The sequence below is a fragment of the Jaculus jaculus genome, chromosome 2, assembly GCF_020740685.1.
Source record: "Jaculus jaculus isolate mJacJac1 chromosome 2, mJacJac1.mat.Y.cur, whole genome shotgun sequence".
Lineage (NCBI taxonomy): Eukaryota > Metazoa > Chordata > Mammalia > Rodentia > Dipodidae > Jaculus > Jaculus jaculus.
The window spans coordinates 7,655,456-7,678,123 of record NC_059103.1 but is presented as its reverse complement, the minus strand read 5'-3'; the positions used below and the strand labels follow the sequence as shown (position 1 = coordinate 7,678,123).

Sequence of the window (22,668 nt, the reverse complement as noted above, 5' to 3'; positions counted from 1 at the left end):
CGTTTGCTCATTTGACCTGGCTGGCCAAATCTAAGGCTTACAGTGTCCACTGTTGAGTATCTTCACTGGTGACTTCTCTCTTTCCCATTAAAATGCATGCAGTGTGGCTTTTTCCAGGAGGATTATCTCACTGGCCTTGTAGTCCAAGTATGTGGAGTCTTCAGCCATAGGGTCTTACCATCTATTCCTGGTGAGAAACCAAGGGCCTTGGCAATGGCCTGTAATGTTTTGAGGGTATCAGGGACCTGCCTGGCCAACAACTCACTAGAAGGTATCCCATCCCTGGCACTGAAAATTTTCTAGTAACAATCTATGGCTACTGAGTGTTCCATTGACCATAAAAGTATGGTTCCATATAATTTATTTATATCCTCTTAGATTTTGATTAGCCCTCCCTCCATCTTTCCTTACTCAGTCTCTTCCCCTGACCTTACTTAGGCCTTTCATCCCCATTAATCTGTTCTTTTACTTACATATATACAGTACCATCCTGTTAGGTCCCCCCTCCCTTCCTTTTTAGTCCCTTTATATCCCTTTCTAGTTTACTCTTGTTTGCCCCCCCCCAAAGTAGGTTCTCACTCTAGTCCAGAGAGAAAAGGAGAGAGAATAGGTGTGCCAGGGCTTTCAACCACTGCAAACAAACTCCAGAAGCATGTGCCACCTTGTGCATGTGGCTGGCTTACGTTGGTCTTGTAGAATCGTACCAGGATCCTTTGGCTTTGCAGGCAAATGCCTTTACCGCTAACTCATCCCTCCAGCCCTGCTCTAAAACAAAAAAAAAGTCTGGACTTTTCAAGGTAGGGTCTCCAGCCCAGGCTGACCTGGAACTCACTATAGTCCCAGGTTGGCCTTGAATTCACTGTGATCTCGCTATCTCTGTACCTTATCTCTGCCACCTAAGTGCTCCAATTAAAGGTGAGCATCACCATGCTGAGCCATGGTTTTTGTTGTTTGCTTGTTTTATGTTTTTTGAGGTCTTCCTTTGATTTTTCAAGGTAGGGTCTCACTCTAGCCCAGGCTGACCTAGTATTCACCATGTAGTCCCAGGGTGTCTTCAAACTCAAAATGATCCTCCTACCTCCTACCTGTGTGCTGGGATTAAAGGCGTCTGTCGCCCCCTAGCCCCTGTGCCTGGCTTAATGGCTTATTTACAGGCATGGTTTGATGGAGTGGTAGTTGATATTCCCTGCTCTTGTCAACATCAGCCCCTCACATGGGTGCCAGCAGCTGTTGATGGCCTTTTAAGGTCAGAGCAGAAGCCTTGGAGTTCCTGGTGCCTTGTACTCTCCTGGCAAGTGAAGCTGTCGGTCTCTGCTCTTTTTTTTTTTTTTTTTTGTCTTTTTTTTGTTTGTTTTTTTTGAGGTAGGGTCTCACTCTAGCCCAGGCTGACCTGGAATTCAATATGGAGTTTCAGGGTGGCCTCGAACTCACGGCAATCCTCCTACCTCTGCCTCCCGAGTGCTGGGATTAAAGGCGTGCGCCACCACACCCGGCCGGTCTCTGCTCTTTAAGGCACTAGTGTGAAAGGAAAGTGAGCTGTTGATGAGGAGAGGTAGTTAGGGCCAGCTGGCCCCAGTGTGCCAGGTTCGTACAGCACCAAATGCCAAAGAAGGCCAAACATGACAGGACAAATATAGCCAGTGAGTCAGCAGTGGGAAGCCAGGGTGCAAGGGAGCAGCCAAAGCTGGTCTGGTCTAGTATAGTGGAGGGTGTGCCCAGCCTGCTTGTTTACTTTTGCTTTGGGGCCTCTGAGCCTTTGTAGTTGCTTTGGTAGGGAGCTAAGGGAGAGTTGAAGGTGCTGAGAGGGGAGGGAGTGACAAAGGAAAGGTCCCTGGAGAGTGGGAGGGACTCAGTGCAGAGCACTTGGCTGCTGGATTCGCTGTCATTGTAGCTAGAGGGAAGGGTGTATTGATGTCCCATCCATCCCATGCCCACCCCACCCCCCCGCCCACCGCCTGTGTATGTGTCTGTCGGGGTGGATGTCTTGTCCTAAGGTGTGTAGGTGAGTTGACATTCAGGAGAGCTGAGGCTACATTATACTTGTGGCACAGGAAAAGCCAAAAGCTGGAAGGCTATCATGCAGAAGAGACTCCTGCTAACTACTTAAGGAAAGGCCTTCAGCTAACTAGACCCAGCCCACCTCAGAAAGGGCACCTGGCCGTCACCTAGAAGCACCCACCCTACCACACTCAGAACATACATGGTCGAATAGCTGAGTGCTATGCAGTCAACGTGGCACAGATCTAACTTCTACAAGGGGGAAATGCTAGGCTTGAAGTGAGGCTGGTGTGTGAGGGCTTTTGGATTTTCTGGGATGGAGGAAGCAGGATCTTGCACATGAGGAAGAGAGGAGGCTGGGATGGTGCCAGGCTGCTGAGCAGAGAGCCTGGGGCCCTATGTACTTAAGACCCTTGAAGGGTCTGCAGCACAGGTGAGAAGGGGGTCAGGTTGGAGCAGGTCCTCAGGTGGGCAGGCAAGGGTGCTGCACATGAGGACCAACCATGTTCCACAGCGCTAGGCCCAGCTCGCAGGACAGCCCAGCTTTGCCCAAACACCCTTCCTGGTGACGATGATGGTTCTGATAGTTGCATGGCTGAGTTGAACTGGAGCTGTTCTCTGGGTGTGCTTGTTTGGCCTGCAATTCACAGCTGCCTAGCATCTGTATCATCATCATCATCATCATCATCATTATTATTATTATTTGTATTCAACTGTGGTAGCTTTTTTAAGGAAGAGTATACTTCATACTCTTTATTCTGGCCTGAGTATGAAATGACTCCACAGGCTCATGTGACTTGCACATCTCTATGCAGCCGCCTTCTAGTGTGGTAGAGAATTTACCACCTTGCTGTTGGTAGTGCCACCACAGCCTCATCTGCTAGAACCTAAAGTAGGTGGTTGGTCAGTGGTTTTGGACTTGGGAAACTTGCTAGCCACATGGAGTGGTATTTTTTTTAAATTGGCTACATTGATTTGATAGCTATGTGGAAGGTATTGGAAGTGTCTGCCTTGGATGTGGGCTCAGTGTTTTTGTGCATGTCTCTAGCTGCAGTCTTCAGTGTGTAATTTTCTTTCTTTCTCTTACCCTTCCGTCCTCCTTTTTTTTTTGTTGGTTTTTGAGGAAGGGTTTCACTCTAGACCAGACTGACCTGTAGTCTCAGGGTGGCCTCAAACTCATGGCAATCCTGCTACCCCTGCCTCCAGAGTGCTGGGATTAAAGGCGCGCACCACCACACCTGGCTGGCTTCCTTTCTTCCTCCCTCCTCTCTCCTCCCCTCCCCTTCCTTCCCTTCCCTTCCCTCCCTGTCCTTTCTTTCTTTCCCTGTTCTCCCCTGCCCTGTCTTATACTCCAGACACATGTGCCACCGTGTGCATCTGGCTTATGTGGGTTCTGGGGAATTGAACCTGAGTCTTTGGGCCTCACAGGCAAGTGCCTTAACTGATAAGCTACCTCTCCAGCTTAATTTATTAAGTTAAATTTTATATAGTAAATTAAATTTTCTGTAGTATCAGTATCTTAAATTAGTGCCTCCTATTAAGTATTTTTTTTTTCTACAGGTTACAATTTATTAGACTTACTGACAGAAGAGTGGTCATTGGTGGCAGCAAAAGTAGTTGGGTTCCCACAGAATGAATAAAAAATATAGGGGCATTTTAGGGCTTGGGTCAAAAGTGGTTAGAATGTACCTTGATTATCTAAGATAATGTCAAAGAATCAGATCTCTCCTGGGTGTTGGTGTCTGGTTTAAGTTCCACAGTTCACTCCATTGGTTTTGTAGGAAAACCATGCAGGTAGAACTTGGGTTACTCTGGGGCAGCCATGGTGGGTAATAGCTCCCGATGCTGCACTATTGGTAGGCTGTGGCCATACTGTACTGCACTTGTACTTGTGTGTGATCAGTGGGATGATTGGAACGTTATTTAAATTTGTGTGTGTGTGTGTTTGTGTGTATGTGTGTGAGAGAGAGAGGTGTGAGGGGGAGGGAGGGGGAGAGGGAGACAGGTTATACTCTTTTATCCCCTTGCCCTTGCTCCTGCTTGCCTGGGGTCCTTCTCAGTTGGGATGTGGTATTCATTGTGGAGTCATGAAGGACTCAGTCACACAGTCAGTCCCTATGGGGTGGGGAGGAACTTGTCTGGAAGGGTTGTTTTTGTTTTTTCAAGGTGGGGTCTCACTCTAGCCCAGGCTGACCTGGAATTTACTATGGAGTCTTAGGGTGGCTTTGAACTCATAGTGATCCTCCTACCTATTAAGTAATTTTTGTTTTACATTGTTAACACAATCCGTAGTACCCAGTAGTGGGGATGCTTATGGTCTAGCATGGCTTTTCTCAGGGTAAGTCTGGGGTCTTCAGGTGCATTGGAGTGTGAGGCATAGAGAGTGTGAGGGTGCACATTGTTGGCACTGATTGAGTGTGTGCCCCCTTGCTTGCTGTACAGTAAAGTTGACACATGGTCATAGCTGCTTTTCAGACTCATGTACCTTCTGTTCTCTGCTTTCAGTGCCCCCGACCTATTTATCTCCAGTACCTGCTTTTCCTTCCAGCTCCAGTTACTCCTCTGATGCTCTAGATTTTGAGAGTGAGCACAAATTGGATCCTGTATTTGATTCTCCAAGGATGTCCCGTCGTAGTTTACGCCAGGCCACGACAAATGGCCAGTCTGTGGACGCATACTCATTGCCTGGCAGGGCTGCCCCCGTCAAGGAGACAGCAGCCAGGTGAGCACTGCTGGTCTGTCTTCACAGGCCAAACCCAAGCGGAAAGGGGACCACCCACACACAGATACGCCATATGAAGTTGTAGATTTGGTGTGGACAAAGATGGACTCGCTCTGAATTCACAAGGGATTTTGTACTGGCCTGCACAGTGTAGCTGGTGTGCTAAGGCGCGCAGCATGGTGACATGCTGGGGCGAGTGCAGTCTTGCTGCTCAGCAGCTGCAGTGCTGGTGATCTTCCATGCAGTTAGTAACTCAGGCCTGCCCATGAGCTTGTGTAATCTAGCACACGCGCGCCCGCACAGTGTGACTGTCAGGGGCGTTTGGTCTCTGCTCTCCCTAAGTCCTGTCACCACTACAGCAGAAGCAGGAGCTTCTCTCTCTCTCCGCTTGCAAATTAATAAATTAAAAAAATATTTTTTACTTAAAGTACTGAGGTTTATTAGGCATGTATGTGCCATAGAAAAATGAATGGCTATTTTTTAATTTTTAGAATTTCTGTTTATAATTAACAACTTCCATGATTATAAACAATATCTCACATAATTCCCTCCCTCCCACCACTGTTTCCTTTGAAACTCCACTCTCCGTCATATCCCCTCCCACTCTTAATCAGTCTCTCTTTTATTTTGATGTTATCATCTTTTCCTCCTATTATGATGGTCTTGTGTAGGTAGTGTCAGACGCTGTGAGGTCATGGATATCCAGGCCATTTGTGTCTGGAGGAGCACATTGTAAGGAGCTGCCTTGTGCCTGTGGCTTAAGTGGGTACTGGGGAATTGAACCTGGGTCCTTAAGCTTCACAGGCAAATGTCTTAACTACTAAGCCATCTCCCTAGATGCCCCCCCCCCCATTCCTCTTTTAGATGAACAGATGTTTCATTAGAGCAGAAAATGCATAAGTAAGTGGTTTGCCTTAAAAAACTGTTTGTTCTCTGCCATACCTTCGTGTTGGTAAAATCTAATCATTTTGTATTCTGTAGGGGAAATCTGTAAACTCAATTCTCTTCTTTCTTTTTAGAATAGCCAAACAGCACAGAAGTGCAAGTAAGCCAGCTTTCAGCATCAACCACTTGTCGGGGAAGGGCGCATCCTCAAGTTTCAGCCAGAACAGCTCTTGTAGCTCGTGGAGTATTGGGACATCGCGGCCTCTTGTTCTGGATGAGTCTCTAATTTGTGAGCAGACCAAAGTGGACCACTTCTGGGGTTAGTCACTAGGAGGCATGGATGGCCGTGTCTCTTGTGTAGTTGTTCTTGATAATCTTGGGAAGCAAGTAGGTGCTGGCCAGGTGGTTGATGGGCCACTAGTGAGGTCAGACTCTCCAGGCTCCAGTGGGAGTGTCTTGAGCACTGCCTCCATCTGCTGTCTCTGCTTGCTTCACTGAGCCTTGATCACTACTTACTACATCAGGAAAGTCTAAGTGGCTGGGCAGTAATCACATAACTAAATGCATTGCTTTTGTAGGGTGTTTAAACTTAAAACAGTGTAAAAACTTAACAGTGTATCCAGAAAGCTCCCATTAGAAAGCATTCACTATGACCTGAAATTGTGGCTATACACACCCTTGTCACCTCAGCACTTCTAGAGCTGGAGGCACTGGGGGATCAGGATTTCAAAGTTATTCTTGGCTACTTCAGAAGGTGAAGGTTAGCCTGGGATATGTGAGATCCTATCTCAAAATAAAATAAAATAAGCGGGGCATAATGGTGCATATCTTTAATCCCAGCATTCGAGAGAAGGTAGGAGCATCACTGTGAGTTCAAGGCAAACCTGGCACTACAAAGTGAGTTCCATGTCTGCCTTGGCTACAGTGAGACCTTACCTCAGAAAAACAAACACATATTAATAATACTAATATGATAGTAATAATAAAGGGCTGGAGAGATGCTCAGTGCAGAAAGTGCTTACTGCACAAGCATGAGGACTGGAATTTGGATCTGCAGAGCCCATGTCAATGCCAGGTGGGTGTGGCCGCTCGTCTGTAATCTCGGGGCTGGGAGGGAAAGGTAGGTCCTGGAACACACTGGCTGACTAGACTAGCTGACTCTGAGTTCTGGGCTCCTGTGAGAGACTCTGCCTCAGTTTAGTAAAGAGGATAGCAGTTAAGGAAGACATATGAGGTCAATCTGTGGCTTCCACCTGCACACAAACGTGTGTACCCACATGCAAATACACCCTCACTTAAACATGTGTGCATGTGAAGGAAAGAGGGTTTGAGTCACTGTGGTGGAATCCATGCTGGAAAATGAGGAGACTGCTTTGACCTCAGACAGTGGTGCTGCCCACATCTTTGAGGGGAATATGTGACATGTCACCAGGGCTGTGCACATGGAAGCTGTGACTCTGTAGAAGCAGAGAAGCCTGGAGAGTTCAATTTATGATCTGCTTACTCTGCCAAGGCAGTTAGCAAAGCCCTCCTCGTTCCATTTCTGAGTGCTCCACTTAATTAAGACTCTTGTTTCAGCCCAATGGTATGGGCATGCTGTGACTTAGTGGCTACCTCTGGCTAGCCAGGCATGAGAGTGGCCTTAGATGTTGTTGCAGTCCGGTTCGCATTGCTGTTAGAAATCACCCAACCAAGAGCAGCTTCTGGGAAAAAGAGGTTTATTTTAGCTTACAGGCTCGAGGGGAAGCTCCACGATGCAGGGGAAAACGATGGCATGAGCAGAGGGTGGACATCACCCCCTGGCCAACATAAGATGGACCACAGCAACAGGAGGGTGTGCCAAACACTGGCATGGGGAAACTGGCTATAAAGCCCATAAGCCCGCCCCCAACAATACACTCCCTCCAGGAGGCATTAATTCCCAAATATCCATCAGCTGGGAACCTAGCATTCAGAACACCTAAGTTTATGGGGGACACCTGAATCAAACCACCACAGATGTCAAGTTTTCTAAATGCTTCTGCTGCACTATGGATCAGAGTGTACTCTTGAGCAGGATTTTCCCTGTAGGTATGCTACTACCTCAGGGCAGCAGAGGTGATTCTTGTGTCTGGCACCTTAGGAGTAGATCCCTCTCAGTGTCATAGCAAATTACCAGCCTGTCACTGTAGCAGCAGCCTTTTCTGTTTTAGGTGTGTTTTGTTCTGTTACATAGCATAATATGTGTGTGTTTCAGGTCTTGATGATGACGGCGACCTTAAAGGTAATATTTTTGTCCTTTGCACACTTTTTAGAACAGAAGTTGCGTTTAGGGATCTGCACATGGTATTGAACAAATTTTATCTACTTTTGAAAACTTCAGGTGCAAATAAAGTCCCCACTCAGGGAAATGGTGACTTGTCAGCAGATGTGGCAGCCAGCAACGGGTACACCTGCCCCAACTGCAGCATGCTCTCCGCACGGACAGATGTGCTAACAGCCCACCAGGCCACCCATATGCCCACCTCGAGGGTTTACTCAAGGGACAGGAATTCAAGGCAGTGTAAGTCTCTCCGCTCCCTCATGCTTCCTTTTCTTGTAAAACCGACTGTAAGGCACCTGTTTCCCACTTGCAGAGCAAACTGTAGGGGATGGTGATGTGGCTCACAGTAGAGCCACAGCACACGCCAGACCCTGGGTCCATTTTTAGCACTAAATAAAAGCCAACTCTGACTGTGGGGCTCTGTGTTTGCACTATTTCTGCTCTAAGCTTGACTTCAAAATTATCCTCTAAAAGTTAAGAAATATACCCAAATTAGCTTTGTCCTACTTGTCTTTTCCAGTGCGCGCTTTCTGTGGTTGGTATTTTTGTGCCTAGAACTATTTGAAATTCTGTAAATTTGGATGAGCAAAAGAAATTTCCCATTTCTATGGCCTCTTAACTCATTCTTTTCTTGTATCATCGCAGTACAGCACAGATGTCTTTAGGAAGCCCACTTCCCCCAACAGTGGATAATGCTGTTACAGTGAGGGCTGCTAGTAGGATCGTCTTGAGAAAGGGCCTTTTGAGAATGTGCAGTACACAGAAGAGGTGGACAACAAACAGTGTCCTGGCTCTACACTCACCTCTGCACGAAGACCCTCACAAGTGGCTGAGAGACCCTGAGCTACAGTGCCCCAGGAGCCCTCAGCTGGCATTCAGCCCCTTGGCACCAAGCATTGCTGGCCTGTGCTCCTTAGCAGTGTCATTTGTTTAACAAGCTTGATTTCATAACAGGAAGATGATCAGCCTTCTGAAAGCCAAGTGTACAGTCTAGCCACACTCAGCTTGCATAGAGAATGCCCTGTTGCTCCGAGTGTCTGCTCACCTCCACCTCAGTCTGTGTGCAGCTTGCTGCTTTAGGATTTTGTATGCTGAGTGATGTTAGTTTCCTCCTCTCTGGAGCTTGTTGGAGTATGTATGAGTATGCCAACATCTGGTAGGTCTCTAGAGGAACCTCCAGGCTTTTTATGTTTGTACACATTGAAATGTTTCTCTGGTGTGCTTGCTTGTATGTGTGTACACATGGGCCTGGCTTTGGCGTAGGTGTGCTGCAAGTGGAGTACTATCCATGGTTGTGTGTACTTTAAATTTTAATACATTTCCTCCAGTTGCCTGTGTTGAAGACCCAATTTGCTATCCCTTCCCATCTCTTACTTTAAGTGCTGGGGTTGGAACCATCTTATACACTGCTGCAACTACAGCCTTGGCGCTCTTTATATTCTTGCCAGTTCTCCATAGTTTTCTTTTGCATGAATCTTGCCAGTTTGATAGGTAGAAAATAGAACTGTTTCTGACTAACCTGTATTCAAGGGTGATGCTGTCTGGGGATTTTCAGGTCAGTATTCTTTGTCAATTAAAGAATTAAGCAGGGGACTGGAGAGATGGCCTAGTGGTTCAGGCGTTTGCCTACAAAGCCAAAGGATCCTGGTTCAACTCTCCGGGACCCACGTAAGCCAGATACACAAGGGGGCACTTGCATCTGGAGTTCGTTTGCAGTGGCTGGAGGCCCTGGCGTGCTCATTCTCTCCCTCCCTCTCTCCCTCCCTCCCTCCCCCCCCCCAAATAAATAAATTGTGTGTGTGTGTGTGTGTGTGTGTGTGTGTGTAGAGAGAGAGAGAATATGAATTAGGCAGCAAGGTAAATTAATTAGTTTATTAATTTAGGTTTTTCAAGGTAGGATCTCAAGCTACCCAGGCTGACCTGGAATTCACTATGTAGTTTCAGAGTGGCCTTGAGCTCATGGCTATTCTCCTACCTCTGCCTCTTGATGCTGGGATTATAGGCATGCATCACCACACCCAGCTTTAATATTATTTTAAGAGATTTATTTTTATTTAATTATTTGAGACAGAGAGGGGTGGGGGAGAGAAAGAGAGAGAGGATGGCTAGCCACTGCACATGAACTCCAGCTGCATATGCTACCATGCACATCTGGCTTATGTGGGACCTAGAGAATCAAACCTGGGTCCTTAGGCTTCGCTGGTATGTGCCTTAATTGCTAAGCCATCCCTCCAGCCCTCTTCTTCTTCTTCTTTTTTTCTTTTTTTTTTTCCTTTTTGAGGTAGGGTCTCACTGTAGCCCAGGCTGACCTGGAATTCACTAAGGAGTCTCAGGGTGGCCTCTAACTTACGGCAATCTTCCTACCTCTGCCTCCCGAGTGCTGGGATTAAAGGCGTATGCCACCACGTCTGGCTTTTCTTCCTTTTTCTTAATTATTAATTTTTAAAAATACTTGTTTATTTATTTGAGAGAGAAAAACAGAGGAAGAGGCAGAGAGAGAGAATGGGTGTGCCAGGGCCTCCAACCACTGCAAACTCCAGACACATGTGCCCCCTTGTGCATCTGGCTTACATGGGTGCTGGGGAATCCGACCAGGGTCCTTAGGTTTCACAGGCAAATGCCTTAGCTGCTAAGCCATTTCCCCAGCCTAAGATTAATATTTTTTAAATTTTTGTTTTGTTCATTTTTATTTATTTATTTGAGAGTGACAGAGAGAGAGTGTGTGAGAGAAAAGGCGCGCCAGGGCCTTCATCCACTGCAGATGAACTCCAGATGTGTGCGCCCCCTTGTGCATCTGGCTAACTTGGGTCCTGGAGAAGCGAGCCTTGAACTGGAGTCCTTAGGCTTCACAGGCAAGTGCTTAACCACTAAGCCATCTCTCCAACCCCTTTTTTTGTTTTTTGAGGTAAGGTCTCACTGTAGCCCAGGCTGACCTGGAATTGATTGTGTAATCTCAGGGTGGCCTCAAACTCATGGCGATCCTTCATATCTGCCTCCTGAGTGCTGGGATTGAAGGCATGCACTACCACACCCAGCTAGAATTGAATTTTTTAAAAATTATTTATTATTTTAAAATTATTTATTTGAGAGAAGAGAACGAGAGAGAGGCAGAGAGAGAATGGGCATGCCAGGGCCTCTAGCCACTGCATAGGAACTCCAGATGCATGAGCCACCTTGTACATCTCGCTTTATATGGGTCCTGGGGAATTAAACCTGGGTCCTTAGGCTTCACAGGCAAGCACCTTAACTGTTAAGCCATCTCTCCAGCCCCTGCACTTGAATTTTTATTTCGGTTTTTGGATGTTAGGGTCTCATTTTGGCCCAGGCTGCCCTGGAATTAACTATGTAGTCTCAGGGTGGCTTTGAACTCACAGTGATCGTCCTACCTCTGATATTAAAGGCATGCACCACCACGCCTGGCTTGGATTTGAATTTTTATTGAAAGGTGGAAATCCTGTTCATCTCTAGTGTGAAGGTTAGAGGCACTGATTGGTTTATGGTGCATCCAGTACTGTATGGGTCTCAGGATGCTGGTCAGATCCACCCACCTAGAAAAACTCCTCCAGGCCAGGAAGAAGTGATGTCCTTCTTTTGCCTCCTGTATTACCAAGGGCTCTTGTCCTAATGTAGCTACCCAGAAATCTGTCTCCTGCAGTGCTTCAGAGGAAACCTCTGCAGCTCTCTGCTTCTGTGTAGCTCATACTGGCATGCTGCCCTTTGCAGCACCTTGGCCCTGGGGGTAATTGCCCAAGTTTATGTTTCTTCAGGATGATAATTCTAATTCACAAATGGTTTTTTCACTGTTTGAAAATGTTAAAATGTTCAAACTTTACTGGTTCAAGCTGGTCTGCTGCCCGGTGCTGTGTACATGCTGTTTGTCTGGGCTAGGGCGTTAGTTGAAGAGCCCAGGCAGAAGCACTTCCTGGGGCCTGCTGAGGCCTGTTGGAACGGACAGTGCACACAGTCCCTCGCTTTGCTGTCATCCGCTACGTGAAGAGATCATTTCCAGCAGATTCTTTTTTTTTTTCCAGTTCATATAGTTTATTGCAGTTAGCACACAGTTTAAAAATTCACCAATACACCAATAGTACAAAACTAAACAGCATTATAAGTTATTCCCCCCTCAAGAAAATAATACATACTATGATTGTCAAAGCTAGATGTCAGTCTAAATATTAGAACAGAAGAACATAAAACTAAGAAAAGGAAAAAGCAATCACTCACAATGACCGCAAAAAGAAAATCCAAAAGAAAGTCCGTTTTCTCACATTGATTGTCTCTTCTAAGTTAATAAAAGTTATTTTAACATAAACTATTAAAACAAAGACAAACTAGAAACTCTTCAAGTAACTAAAGATAATGCTCCAAGGCCATTTTCACAGCTTTTTTTGTTTGTTTGCTTTAGATGCCATTACAGCCAAATTAACACACATTTGACCAAATATGTCCAAAACAGTCCAGCAACACACAATAGATTTTCCATTCAGTATCTAAGCACAAAAATAGGCTATGTTTACAGTAGGTAAGGCGATCAAATTTTAAACAAAAGCAATTTAAAAATAAAGGGGAGAACAGCAAACGTTTTCCATGCTACTCCCATAGACCTTATTTGTAAGTGCAAGACAGGAAAACAAACACTGCGAAGTGCTTTCCCGTTGTGCAGGTCACTCGAACCACACGCTGGGCCGCAGCTAACCCATGTCAGTCAAGGCAGGCCAGTCCTTTCAGCCTGGGGCTTTCTCAGTCCATAGAATCTTTTCATGAGTTGGGGGGGGGGATGGGAAGGAAATAAGGGAGAAAGAGAAAAGAGGAGCAGAGAAAGAGAGAAAAAAATGACCTATTGTCAATTTGTGCAGTAGTTACTCTAAAATTGCTCAACTGAGTAAATGTGTACACCTAAACTTTGAGCTGGATGGGTTCTACTCAATTAGAAGTTTGTTATAAATGCACACTGCACATGCAAATCTTTAAGCCGTTTGTAAACATTTATATGTTCCTTGTTATGTAGTGAAGTTATCAATTTGCAGCTTAAGTTTTTATTCAGCTTAACAGTTTCAACTTAAAGACAGTGGGAAAGTCAATTTAAATTATATAAAATAAAAATAAAAACAGTGCATTTATGTTCTTCATAACACCAGTTTTTTCCCAAATCGTGCTATTTTTCTAAGGAAATTAAATAATTTTTAACTCACTCATTAAAGTTATACAATGCAAACAAAGACAAAAAATATATTGGAACTCATGCATTTCTGTAGCTTTAATGTTTACTTTTGAAGACTCAACTAAGACCATCAACACAACCTGTCAAGTTCTTTGACACCCCCCCAGCCCATGTAATCAATTACAGTATACAAGAACAGTAATTCACATTTTTAAAAATATTTTGTGTATTTTATTTATTTATTTGAGTGTGAAAGAGAGAGAAAGAGGCAGTTAGAGAGAGAGTGAATGGGCGCACCAGGGTCTCCAGCCACTGCAAACGAACTCCAGACACGTGTGCCCCCTTGTTCATCTGGCTAACGTGGGTCCAGGGAACTGAGCCTCGAACTGGGGTCCTTAGGCTTCACAGGCAAGCGCTTAACCACTAAGCTATCTCTCCAGCCCAGTAATTCACATTTCTAAACACACAGTTCAACACTTCCAGCAGATTCTTTTTTAAGACTTTGTCTTACAGCATTTCACTACACAAAGTTAGCAGAAAAGGCCCCTGGGGTCCGCTGCTCTTCAGTAGCTGCAGAGGCTGTATGAGCCAAGCCTTTGGTGTGCAGTCCGAGGTCATATGAGGAGGTCTGCAGCTTGCACAGACCATGCTGGAGCCTGTGGCCTTGCTTTTTAAAATATCTTTTTTATTTTATTATTTATTAGAGAAAGAGGGAGGAAAGGAGAGAGAGAATGGGTATGCCAGGGCCTCTAGTCCCTGCAAACAAACTTCAGACGCATATGCTACCTTTGTATCTGGCTTACTTGGGCGCTGGGGAATCAAACCTGGGTCCTTAGGCTTCACAGGTAAGCGCCTTCACCGCTAAGCCATCTCTCCAACCCATGGCCTTGCTTTTTGGATGGGACTGATGACAAGGCTTCATCTGCAGCTCTGCTTGAGTCTCTGGTCCTTAAGCTCTTCCAGGCGCTCTCTCTTGTGTCTCCTTTGAAAGTGCTTTGCAGTTCTGTTGCTCTTGAAAGTAATAGTTGGACCATTTGGCTAGCAGGGACAAAAGTGGCTGTGGAAGAAATAACCTGTATTCACGGTTTTTCACTAGGCGGTGCATCTTTCTACATGGATAGGATTTTGTGGCTGGCCAAATACACATCGTCATCTTTTTCATCAGTCTTAGTTCAACTTTTTCAAGTGGTTTTAATGAAGCTTAATTATGAATCAGAAACTTACCAATTGAAAAGCTATGAATCAAAAGATTATGAATCAAAAAGCTATGAGTCAAAGAGCCATGAATCAAAAGGTATTTAAGTAATTTTTCCCCCTCTTTTCTTCACCAAATACTGCTTTCAAGGTGGAGAAAACACTGCTTCTCCTCACCAGACCTGTTCACACCTCCTGTGTGCTTCATGCTGCTTTCTCATGGCTGTTTTCTGTGGGTCTTATACTGTGGGGGTTTGTGAAGATGGTGATGTGATCAGTGTACAGTACAGTTTCATGAAAGTTCATCAAAATTTCAACATTTAAAATATTTTTAAAATGAAAAGTTAATAAATTCAGCTTTTGATTTTTGCTTATTACCTTTTTAAAAAATGTATTTTATTTATTTGACAGAGAGAGAATTGGCACGCCAGGGCCTCTAGCCACTGCAAATGAACTCCAGATGCATGTGCCCCCTTGTGCATGTGGCTAACATGGGTCCTGGGGAATCGAACCTGGGTCCTTTGGCTTTGCAGGCAAACGCCTTAACTGCTAAGTCATCTCTCCAGCCCGCTTATTACCTTTTTAAGGCAAAACTGTTTCACTTCAGAGCTGTTTCAATGATAATGTTTGAGAACCGTTTAGGTGACCCAGTCTTCATGCCATTTTGCCTGTGCATATGTTCATCAGGTGGGGCTTTCAGATCTCTCATCATACCCAGCGCCCAGTCACCTGTGCTTACCCTTGCTGCAGGAACCTCCAGTCTGTCTGACACTCTCGGGGAGCATTCTCTGGGCATTCTGGCTTTGCGGGCTGTCAAGCCCTTGAGCTGGCCAGTGAGCTTCTTTGCCCCTTCTGCATGTGTTGCAGCCAATCACGGTCACTGTGGGAGGATGACGGCCCAAGAGCTTTCCAGAGAGGACGGCCTCTCCGGTATGGACGGGGAGTCCCTGTGTGAGTACGGCTTCCTCCTATATGATGGCACTGCTTTTGGAGGGCCCTGGCCTTCATGGACTACTGGGTGGCTAGCTTAAGAGAATGAATGGCTCACGTGAGCTCATGGCTCACCCAATCTTATGCTTAGCCCTCTTTACTAGAAGGGAATCACTACTAAAGTGTGAGTTTGGGGTTTGGAGTTCCTAGGTTTTCAAACTGTTTTGTGCACCATTCTGATGGACCAGGTTTGCATGTTAATCTGTCACTCAATCCCTTGTCACCACACCCACAGGTGATGACTGTAAGGGGAAGAAGCACCTTGAGACACACACGGCTATCCAGCAGCCATCCAGTCCACACAGGGTGGCAGGGGCTGTGGGGCACCTCTGCACCTGCACAGGTTGTGCCTTGTACCTTGTTTTTTTGTTTGTCCTTTCCTGTCACAGTGACGCTGTACTTGTTTGGTTTGTGTTGCATTTTAAGCGTTGTAAAACATTGTCTTTGAAAGCAGTAAAAAAAACTGAGAAAAGCAGCTGGGCATGGTGGCCTGCCTATAATCCCAGTTCTCAGGACACTGAGGCAGGAGGATTGTGAGTTGGAGGCAGTAAGACCCTGTCTTAAACAACAGTAAAATACATAGAATCTCTTAAGAACCTTCTTTGTAAATTTATTATGAACTTGACGTATGAGAATCAGTTTCTGTGAGGGGAGATTACAAGTTCAGGAGGTTCATTGCCTCCTGCATTGTGGTATGCTCTTGCAGCCCTTCTCCTCGCTGTGTGATAATTATGCCATCTTCACGTAGTGCCATAGAAAAGTGGACACTTTCCAGGTCTTGCCTGTAACTTTTCCTAGCAACAAGGACACCTGCTTCATCAGCTAGGATTCTTGGTTTTGCTTTGTAAGCTGAGCTTCAAAATTTATTGTCATGTGCTAGGCATAATGGCACAAGCCTTTAATCCCAGCACTCAGGAAGCAGAGGTAGGTGGAGCACCATGAGATTAAGGCCACCCTGAGACTACAGAGGGAGTTCCAGGTCAGCCTGGGCTAGAGTGAGACCCCTCCTCAAGAAACAAAAAGAATGTCTTGAGTAAACATGAGCATCAGGAAATGGGCAGGAGGGTCTCCACAACTGTGGCCTGCACTACATGGAGACCCTGTCTCAAGACAGGAAGTTGTGACTTTAACGAACATGAAGCAGCTCTTTTATAAAGACCCTCTTGGACTACACTTCCGTGTATGTCCGCTCTTTTGAAGTTGATAGTTTTGGGGTAAGCACACAGATTTCAAGGTTACTCTTGAAAAAAATGGAACAAAGTTGATTAGAAAAGCAGTTAGGCTGGGGGTAATGGTGTGCCTCTGTAGTCCCAGCACTTAGGACACTGAGAAGAAAGCATCACTTGAGCCCAGGAGCTTGAGGTCAGCTTAAAGAATGTCAAGAAAGTGGGCAGGGGAGGGAGTTTCCTTTCGTGTTTACAGAGTAGGTGGCACGGGTACCCTGCTCACTGTCTGTCATCCTGAGATAGATCCCCACTGGAGAGCACCGCCTTCATGGTAGCAAATGCCTTGGTCTTTGAGTAATTGCAGCGTATTTCGACTATCTTAAAAGACTGCATGAACCAGTGCTTGTGAACACCTTCCAGACCTCCAGTTGGGTTTCATGAAGAGGCCACTGCATTTTACCTGTTAAGAATCTTCAGGCAAGGGCCGGGCATGGTGGGGCACACCTTTAATCCCAGCATTCAGGAGGCTTGCAGTGAGTTCAAGGCCTGCCTGAGACTACATAGTGAATTCCAGGTCAGCCTGGGCCAGAGCGAGACCCTACCTGGAGGGTGTGTGTGGGGGGGGACCTGCAGGCAAAGCCAAGCATGTGGTGCATGCCTGTAATCCCAGCACTCAAAGGGCTCAGGCAACTAATCGGGCGTTCAAGGTCGTCAGTCACATAGTAATTTCACAGTCAACGTAGGCTACATGAGCCCCTTTCAAACAATAATTTGCAGGCAGGAATGAATGGGTTAAAGCCATCTGAAACAACATGGTTTTTCATAAATTGATTTCAGATTTTTCTCATTGAATAGAGGTTTTCTCTTGTAGACTTAGCTCCAGGCCCTGGCTAACCATGTCATTGTATGCGCTGGCCCTTGTAATCTGTCTGAGGTGTCCTCTGCACATGTCTTCTCTGCTGCAGGTGACCTGTTGATGCAAGGACTGCACAGGACCAAAGCTGCTGTGCGGTCTGTCGCCCAAGCTGTGTGGTTGATGCTCTGGCTGGCCATTACTGCTCCAGGTGATGCTGCGGCCTCTGTGTTAGCAGTCTCCCCCGCTTCAGACAGCGCGCTGCCAGTGCTGTGCTGACCCGCTAGGAGCCTCACCGTAGGGCCCTGTGTAGTGATCCCTGACGGGGCGGGCTTGCTCTCCACTGGAAGTGCTAGCATGCTGTCCCCCAGGTGCATGAGCAGCTGTTCCTCTGAGCATCAGGCGTGAGGGCGTGGGCTGCTTGGCCCACAGTGCGAGCTGCGTGGGTGAGGTGCCTCCTGTGTCCTCTCTTGTGTGCCGTCAGCGCCGCTCACTGCTCTCCTGCCTGGTGGCTGGTGTCTTCCCAAGCTCTTGTCCCTAAGTCCATGTTAGCTCACTCCAGCAAACCTGCCCCTGACTTCCTGTGTGGCATTGAAGCCTTCCCAGAAACATCCAGGAAGTGCAGTTTCTAGCACATTTCCTCAGGATGCTTTCTTTTTTCTCTCTTAGGGAAGGTGGCCTCTGGAACATTCTGGTGGCTAGGGAGTGGATGGTACCAGTTTGTTACTTTGATTTCTTGGCTTAATGTGTTTCTTCTTACAAGGTAAGAAAACTGATACCATGTTAGCTTGGGGTCAGTTGATGTTGTTAGTTGAGGCTGCTTTGTGATGGCACAACTTATATTTATAGTATCCAGATTAGTACACAATGTAAAAAATTGTATTCACATGTGTGTGTGTTGGCACACCAGGGTGTCAAACCACTGCAAATGTACTACACTCATGGGCCACTTTGGGTCTGGCTTTATGTGGGTACTGAGAAATTGAACCCAAGCCAGCAGGCTTTGCAAGCAAGTGCCTTTAACCACGGATCCATCTTTTCACCCTCACCTTTATTTATTTATTTACTTATTTTTTGAGGTAGGGTCTCACTCTAGCTCAGGCTGACCTGGAACCCACTGTAGCGAAGCTCATGCTGGCCTCCAACTCACAACAATCCTTCCTCAGTCTCCTGAGTGCTGGGATTAAAAATGTTCTACCATACCTGTCAATACGAGGCACATTCATATTCTTGTTAAATTTTTCAAACTAAACTGAGAAAGGCACGTGTCATTAAACACAACAACATGTATAGGTGCCCAGTTAGACCTGGAGCCCAGACCCTGTGCCCATGCCCTAGTGAGGTTCCCAGGGCACCAGCTCACTGCAGTGTGCAATGACTTCAGAGACAAGGATCTGGACTCTTGAGTCTTTGCTGTAGTGATTCTACGTAGTCCCCTCACATGCAGATAGTATGTTGTATAGGAAGGACTTCCTGTGTGTGTGGCCAAGCCTTACATGTAAAACTACAGTTGCATACTGTGGGTGAGGGTGTTTTACAGAAAATGATGAGCAGGGGAGAATGGAAAGATGAGTCTTGCCTATCTTTTCTAATTCCTAGGTGCCTTCGAAATATTTGCAAGTACTTTATCATGCTCCTCCCACTACTGCTCTTACTAAGTGAGTGTGGGGTGGCACGGCAGCCTTGGGCATGCGCCCACTGTGGGTGTGGTAGTGGGGACGCAGCATTTGAATACCTCGGGAGTGTTCTGCACGTGTGAACAGCTGTCTACCTTTTTTAGGTACTGGTTTCTTTCTGTGGGACCAGGACTTCCTGTCATTCCTACGGGTGCTGAACTGGACAGCCATGCACACGGCACAGCCACAGGTGTATGATTCAGAAGGCAAGATCAGGCCTGACCCTGCTTCCCCGAGCTTGCCTCCTCAGGTAACCAGTGGGCGTGAGCGTTCAGGGCCACTGATTCATTTATTTAAGAGAGAGAGAGAGTGAGTGAGACAGACAGACAGACACAGTGGCTGCACCTGGGCCTCTAGCCACTGCAAGCAAACTCCAGACACTTGGGCTTTGCAGGCAAGTATTTTAACCTCTAAGCCATCTCTCCAGCCCCAGAGCTTTGTTTTATTTTGTTTTGTTTTTTGAGGTAGGGTCTCACTCTGGCCCAGGCTGATCTGGAATTAACTATGTAGTCTGAGGGTGTCCTCGAACTCATGGCAATCCTCCTACCACTGCCTCCCAAGTGCTGGGATTAAAGGCATGCGCCCCCATGCATGATTTTTTTTTTTTTTTGCCTAGCCCAGGCTGATTTGAAACTCACTATGTAGTTCCAGGTTTGCCTCAAACTCAACAGGGTTCCTCCTACATCTGCCTCCTGAGTGGCTGGGATTAAAGGGGTGCTCCACCACTACCAACCAGAGTTTTAAATTTTCATTTTATTATTTTTATTTTTGTTTTTCAAGGTAGGGTTTCACTCTAGCCCAGGTTGATCTGGAATTCACTCTGTATTCTCAGGGTGGCCTCAAACTCACAGCCGTCCTCCTACCTCTGCCTCCCAAGTGCTGGGATTAAAGACATGCGCCACCACACCCAGCTTTTATTTATTTATGTATTTGAGAGAAAGTGGCATGGAAGGAGAGAGAGAGAATGGACACGCCAGGGCCTCCAGCCACTGCAAAGGAATTCCAAATGTATGTGCCAGTTTGTGCCTCTGGCTTTTTACATGGGTAGCTGGGAATGGAAGCAAGGTCCTTCAGCTTTGCAGGCAAAGTGACTTAATCTCTGAGCCATCTGGCCAGCCCCTACAACATACTGTTTATTGACAACTTCCATAATTATAGACAATAAACCATGATAATTCCCTCCCTGACCCCAGTTTCTCCTTCACAAATCCACTCTTCATCATACCCCTTGCCCTCTCAGTCTCCTTTATTTTAGTATCATCATCTTTTCCTCCTATTATGATGGTCTTTTGTAGGTAGTACCAGGCACTGCAAGGTCATGGATATCCAGGCCATTTTGTGTCTGGGAAATTGCATTATAAGTTGTTCAACCCTTCCTTTGGCTCTTACATTCAGAGAGAGAGGGGGAGAGAGAGAGAGAGAGAGAGAGAGAGAGAGAGAGAGAGAGAGTGTGTGTGTGTGTGTGTGTGTGTGTATGTATGGTTTTTTAAGGTAGGGTCTCACTCTACTCAAGGCTGACCTGGAATTCACTGTGTAGTCTCAGGGTAGCCTTGAACTCATGTTGATACTCCTTCCTCTGTCTCCTGAATGCTGAGATTAAAGGTGTGTGCCACATGTCTGGCTTACAGTTGTTTTTAAATGTCAAAAAAAACCCCAAATAGGGCTGGAGAGATGGCTTAGCGGTTAAGCGCTTGCCTGTGAAGCCTAAGGACCCCAGTTCGAGGCTCGGTTCCCCAGGTCCCACGTTAGCCAGATGCACAAGGGGGCGCACGCGTCTGGAGTTCGTTTGCAGAGGCTGGAAGCCCTGGCGCACCCATTCTCTCTCTCCCTCTATCTGTCTTTCTCTCTGTGTCTGTCGCTCTCAAATAAATAAATAAAAAATTTAAAAAAAAAACCAAATAAACAAACAAGTTTTAGTGTTGGTGTTGGAAAGATGGCTTAGAAGTTAAGGCTCTTGCCTGCAAAGCCAAAGGACCTTGGTTTGTTTCCCCAGGACCCATGTAAGCCAGATGCACAAGGTAGTGCACACATCTGGAGTTCATTTGCAGTGGCTGGAAGCCCTGGCACCCCATTCTCTCCCTCCCTTTCTCCCTCCCACCCGCTCTCAAATAAATAAATAAAAATTAAGAAAAAAATTTAAAGCAATTTTTAGGTTACAGAAATGGCTTAGCCATTAAAATGCTTGCCTGCAAAGCTAAAGGACCCAGGTTTGATTCCCCAGCACCCATGTAAAACCAGATGCACAAGGTGGTGCATGTATCTAGTTTGTTTGCAGTGACTAGCGATCCTGGCACACCTATTCTCTGTCTCCTGTGTCGTCTTCTGTCTCTCTCAAATAAATACAATATAATTTTTAAAACAAAAGCAAGTTTTGGGGTGGAGAGATGGCTTAGCAGCTAAGTCACTTGCCTGTGAAGCCTAAGGACCCAGTTCAGTTCCCCAGTACGCATGTAAGCCAGATGCACAAGGAGGCACATGCATCTAGTTCGGTTGCAGTGGCTAGAGGCCCTGGTTCACCCATTCTCTTCCTACCCCTCTATCTCTTTCTCAGATAAATTATATGTGTGTATATGTGTAAATATTTTATTCTTATTTATTTATTTATGGGCAATAGAGAATATGGGTGTGCCAGGGCCTTTAGCCACTGCAAACAAAGTTCAGATACATGTACCACCATATGCATCTAGCTTATGTGATTTCTAGGGCATTGAATCTGGGTCCTTTGGCTTTGCAGGCAAGTGGCTTAGCCAAGGTAGGGTCTTATTCCAGCTCAGATTGACCTGGAATTCACTATGTAGTCTCAGAGTAGCCTTGAATTCATGGCGATCCACCTACCTCTGCCTCCCAAGTGCTGGCATTAAAGGCGTGCGCCACCACGCCCATCAAATAAGTTTTTTTTTTTTTTCCCTGAGGTAAGGTCTCATTCTAGCCCAGGCTGACCTGGAATTTACTATGCATTCTCAGAATGGCCTCAAGCTCATGGTTATCCTCCTACTTCTGCCTTCTGAGTGCTGGGATTAAAGGTGTGCACCACTACCCCCAGCCTTTTTAAGAAGCAAGTTTTATAGCTTCTCAGAGGCTCTGAAATAGCTCAAATAATTAAATAATGAAAAATAATAATTAAATAATAATAGTGAAATGCCATTTCCCAGAGAATTTTAATTTAAGGACTAGCATTCCTGGCATGTAGTTTTGTGTATCTCTCAGGTGTTGGCCTGCAGTTGATACCCTGCTGTTGTGTTCACTTTGTGGTTTTGTTTTTATTTATTTATATGCACATATGTGCATACACACAAACCAGGGTCACCTCCTATTTCAAATGAATTTGAGATGTCTGCATCACTTTTTGGTCTGGTTTTATGAGGATCCTGGGGAATAAAACCCAGGCCAGCAGGTTTTGCAGGCAAGCACCTTTAACCACTGAGCTCCTCTTTTGTGTTTTGACTTGAGACTCTTGGTTGCACCTCAGGCTGACTTTGGGGCTTCCCAGTGGCATCAGGAGAGTGGTGTGGCGCAGCAGGTGGCTGCTTTGACCATGCAGTGCCGCAGTTACGACCAGAGACTTGGGGAGTTGGCAGTCTTACTCCAGAAGCTGCAGATGCGCGTGGACCAGGTGGACAGTGGCAGGGAAGGGCTTTCGCTGTGGGTCAAGGATGTTGTTGGACAGCACCTGCAGGAGGTGGCAGCTGCAGAAGCACGTGACACGAAGGTAAGCTCCAGA

At 46.2% G+C, this 22,668-nt stretch overlaps 1 protein-coding gene across 3 annotated transcripts in view; it reads left to right on the top strand.

Annotated features, from left to right (window-relative positions):
• Sun1 (Sad1 and UNC84 domain containing 1) overlaps nt 1-22,668 on the top strand; it is a 73,656-nt gene that overhangs the window by 32,241 nt on the left and 18,747 nt on the right. For 2 of the 3 annotated variants that reach the window (XM_045142527.1, XM_045142528.1), the window contains 12 exons: nt 4,547-4,720; nt 5,740-5,924; nt 7,842-7,868; nt 7,968-8,147; nt 14,165-14,362; nt 15,130-15,213; nt 15,488-15,595; nt 17,384-17,482; nt 17,941-18,034; nt 18,871-18,929; nt 19,052-19,197; nt 22,417-22,656. In XM_045142527.1, coding sequence (XP_044998462.1) covers nt 4,547-4,720; nt 5,740-5,924; nt 7,842-7,868; nt 7,968-8,147; nt 14,165-14,362; nt 15,130-15,213; nt 15,488-15,595; nt 17,384-17,482; nt 17,941-18,034; nt 18,871-18,929; nt 19,052-19,197; nt 22,417-22,656 — 1,594 coding nt within the window. The remainder of the gene's footprint in view (nt 1-4,546; nt 4,721-5,739; nt 5,925-7,841; nt 7,869-7,967; nt 8,148-14,164; nt 14,363-15,129; nt 15,214-15,487; nt 15,596-17,383; nt 17,483-17,940; nt 18,035-18,870; nt 18,930-19,051; nt 19,198-22,416; nt 22,657-22,668) is intronic. The other variant, XM_012950601.2, reaches the window with a different exon arrangement.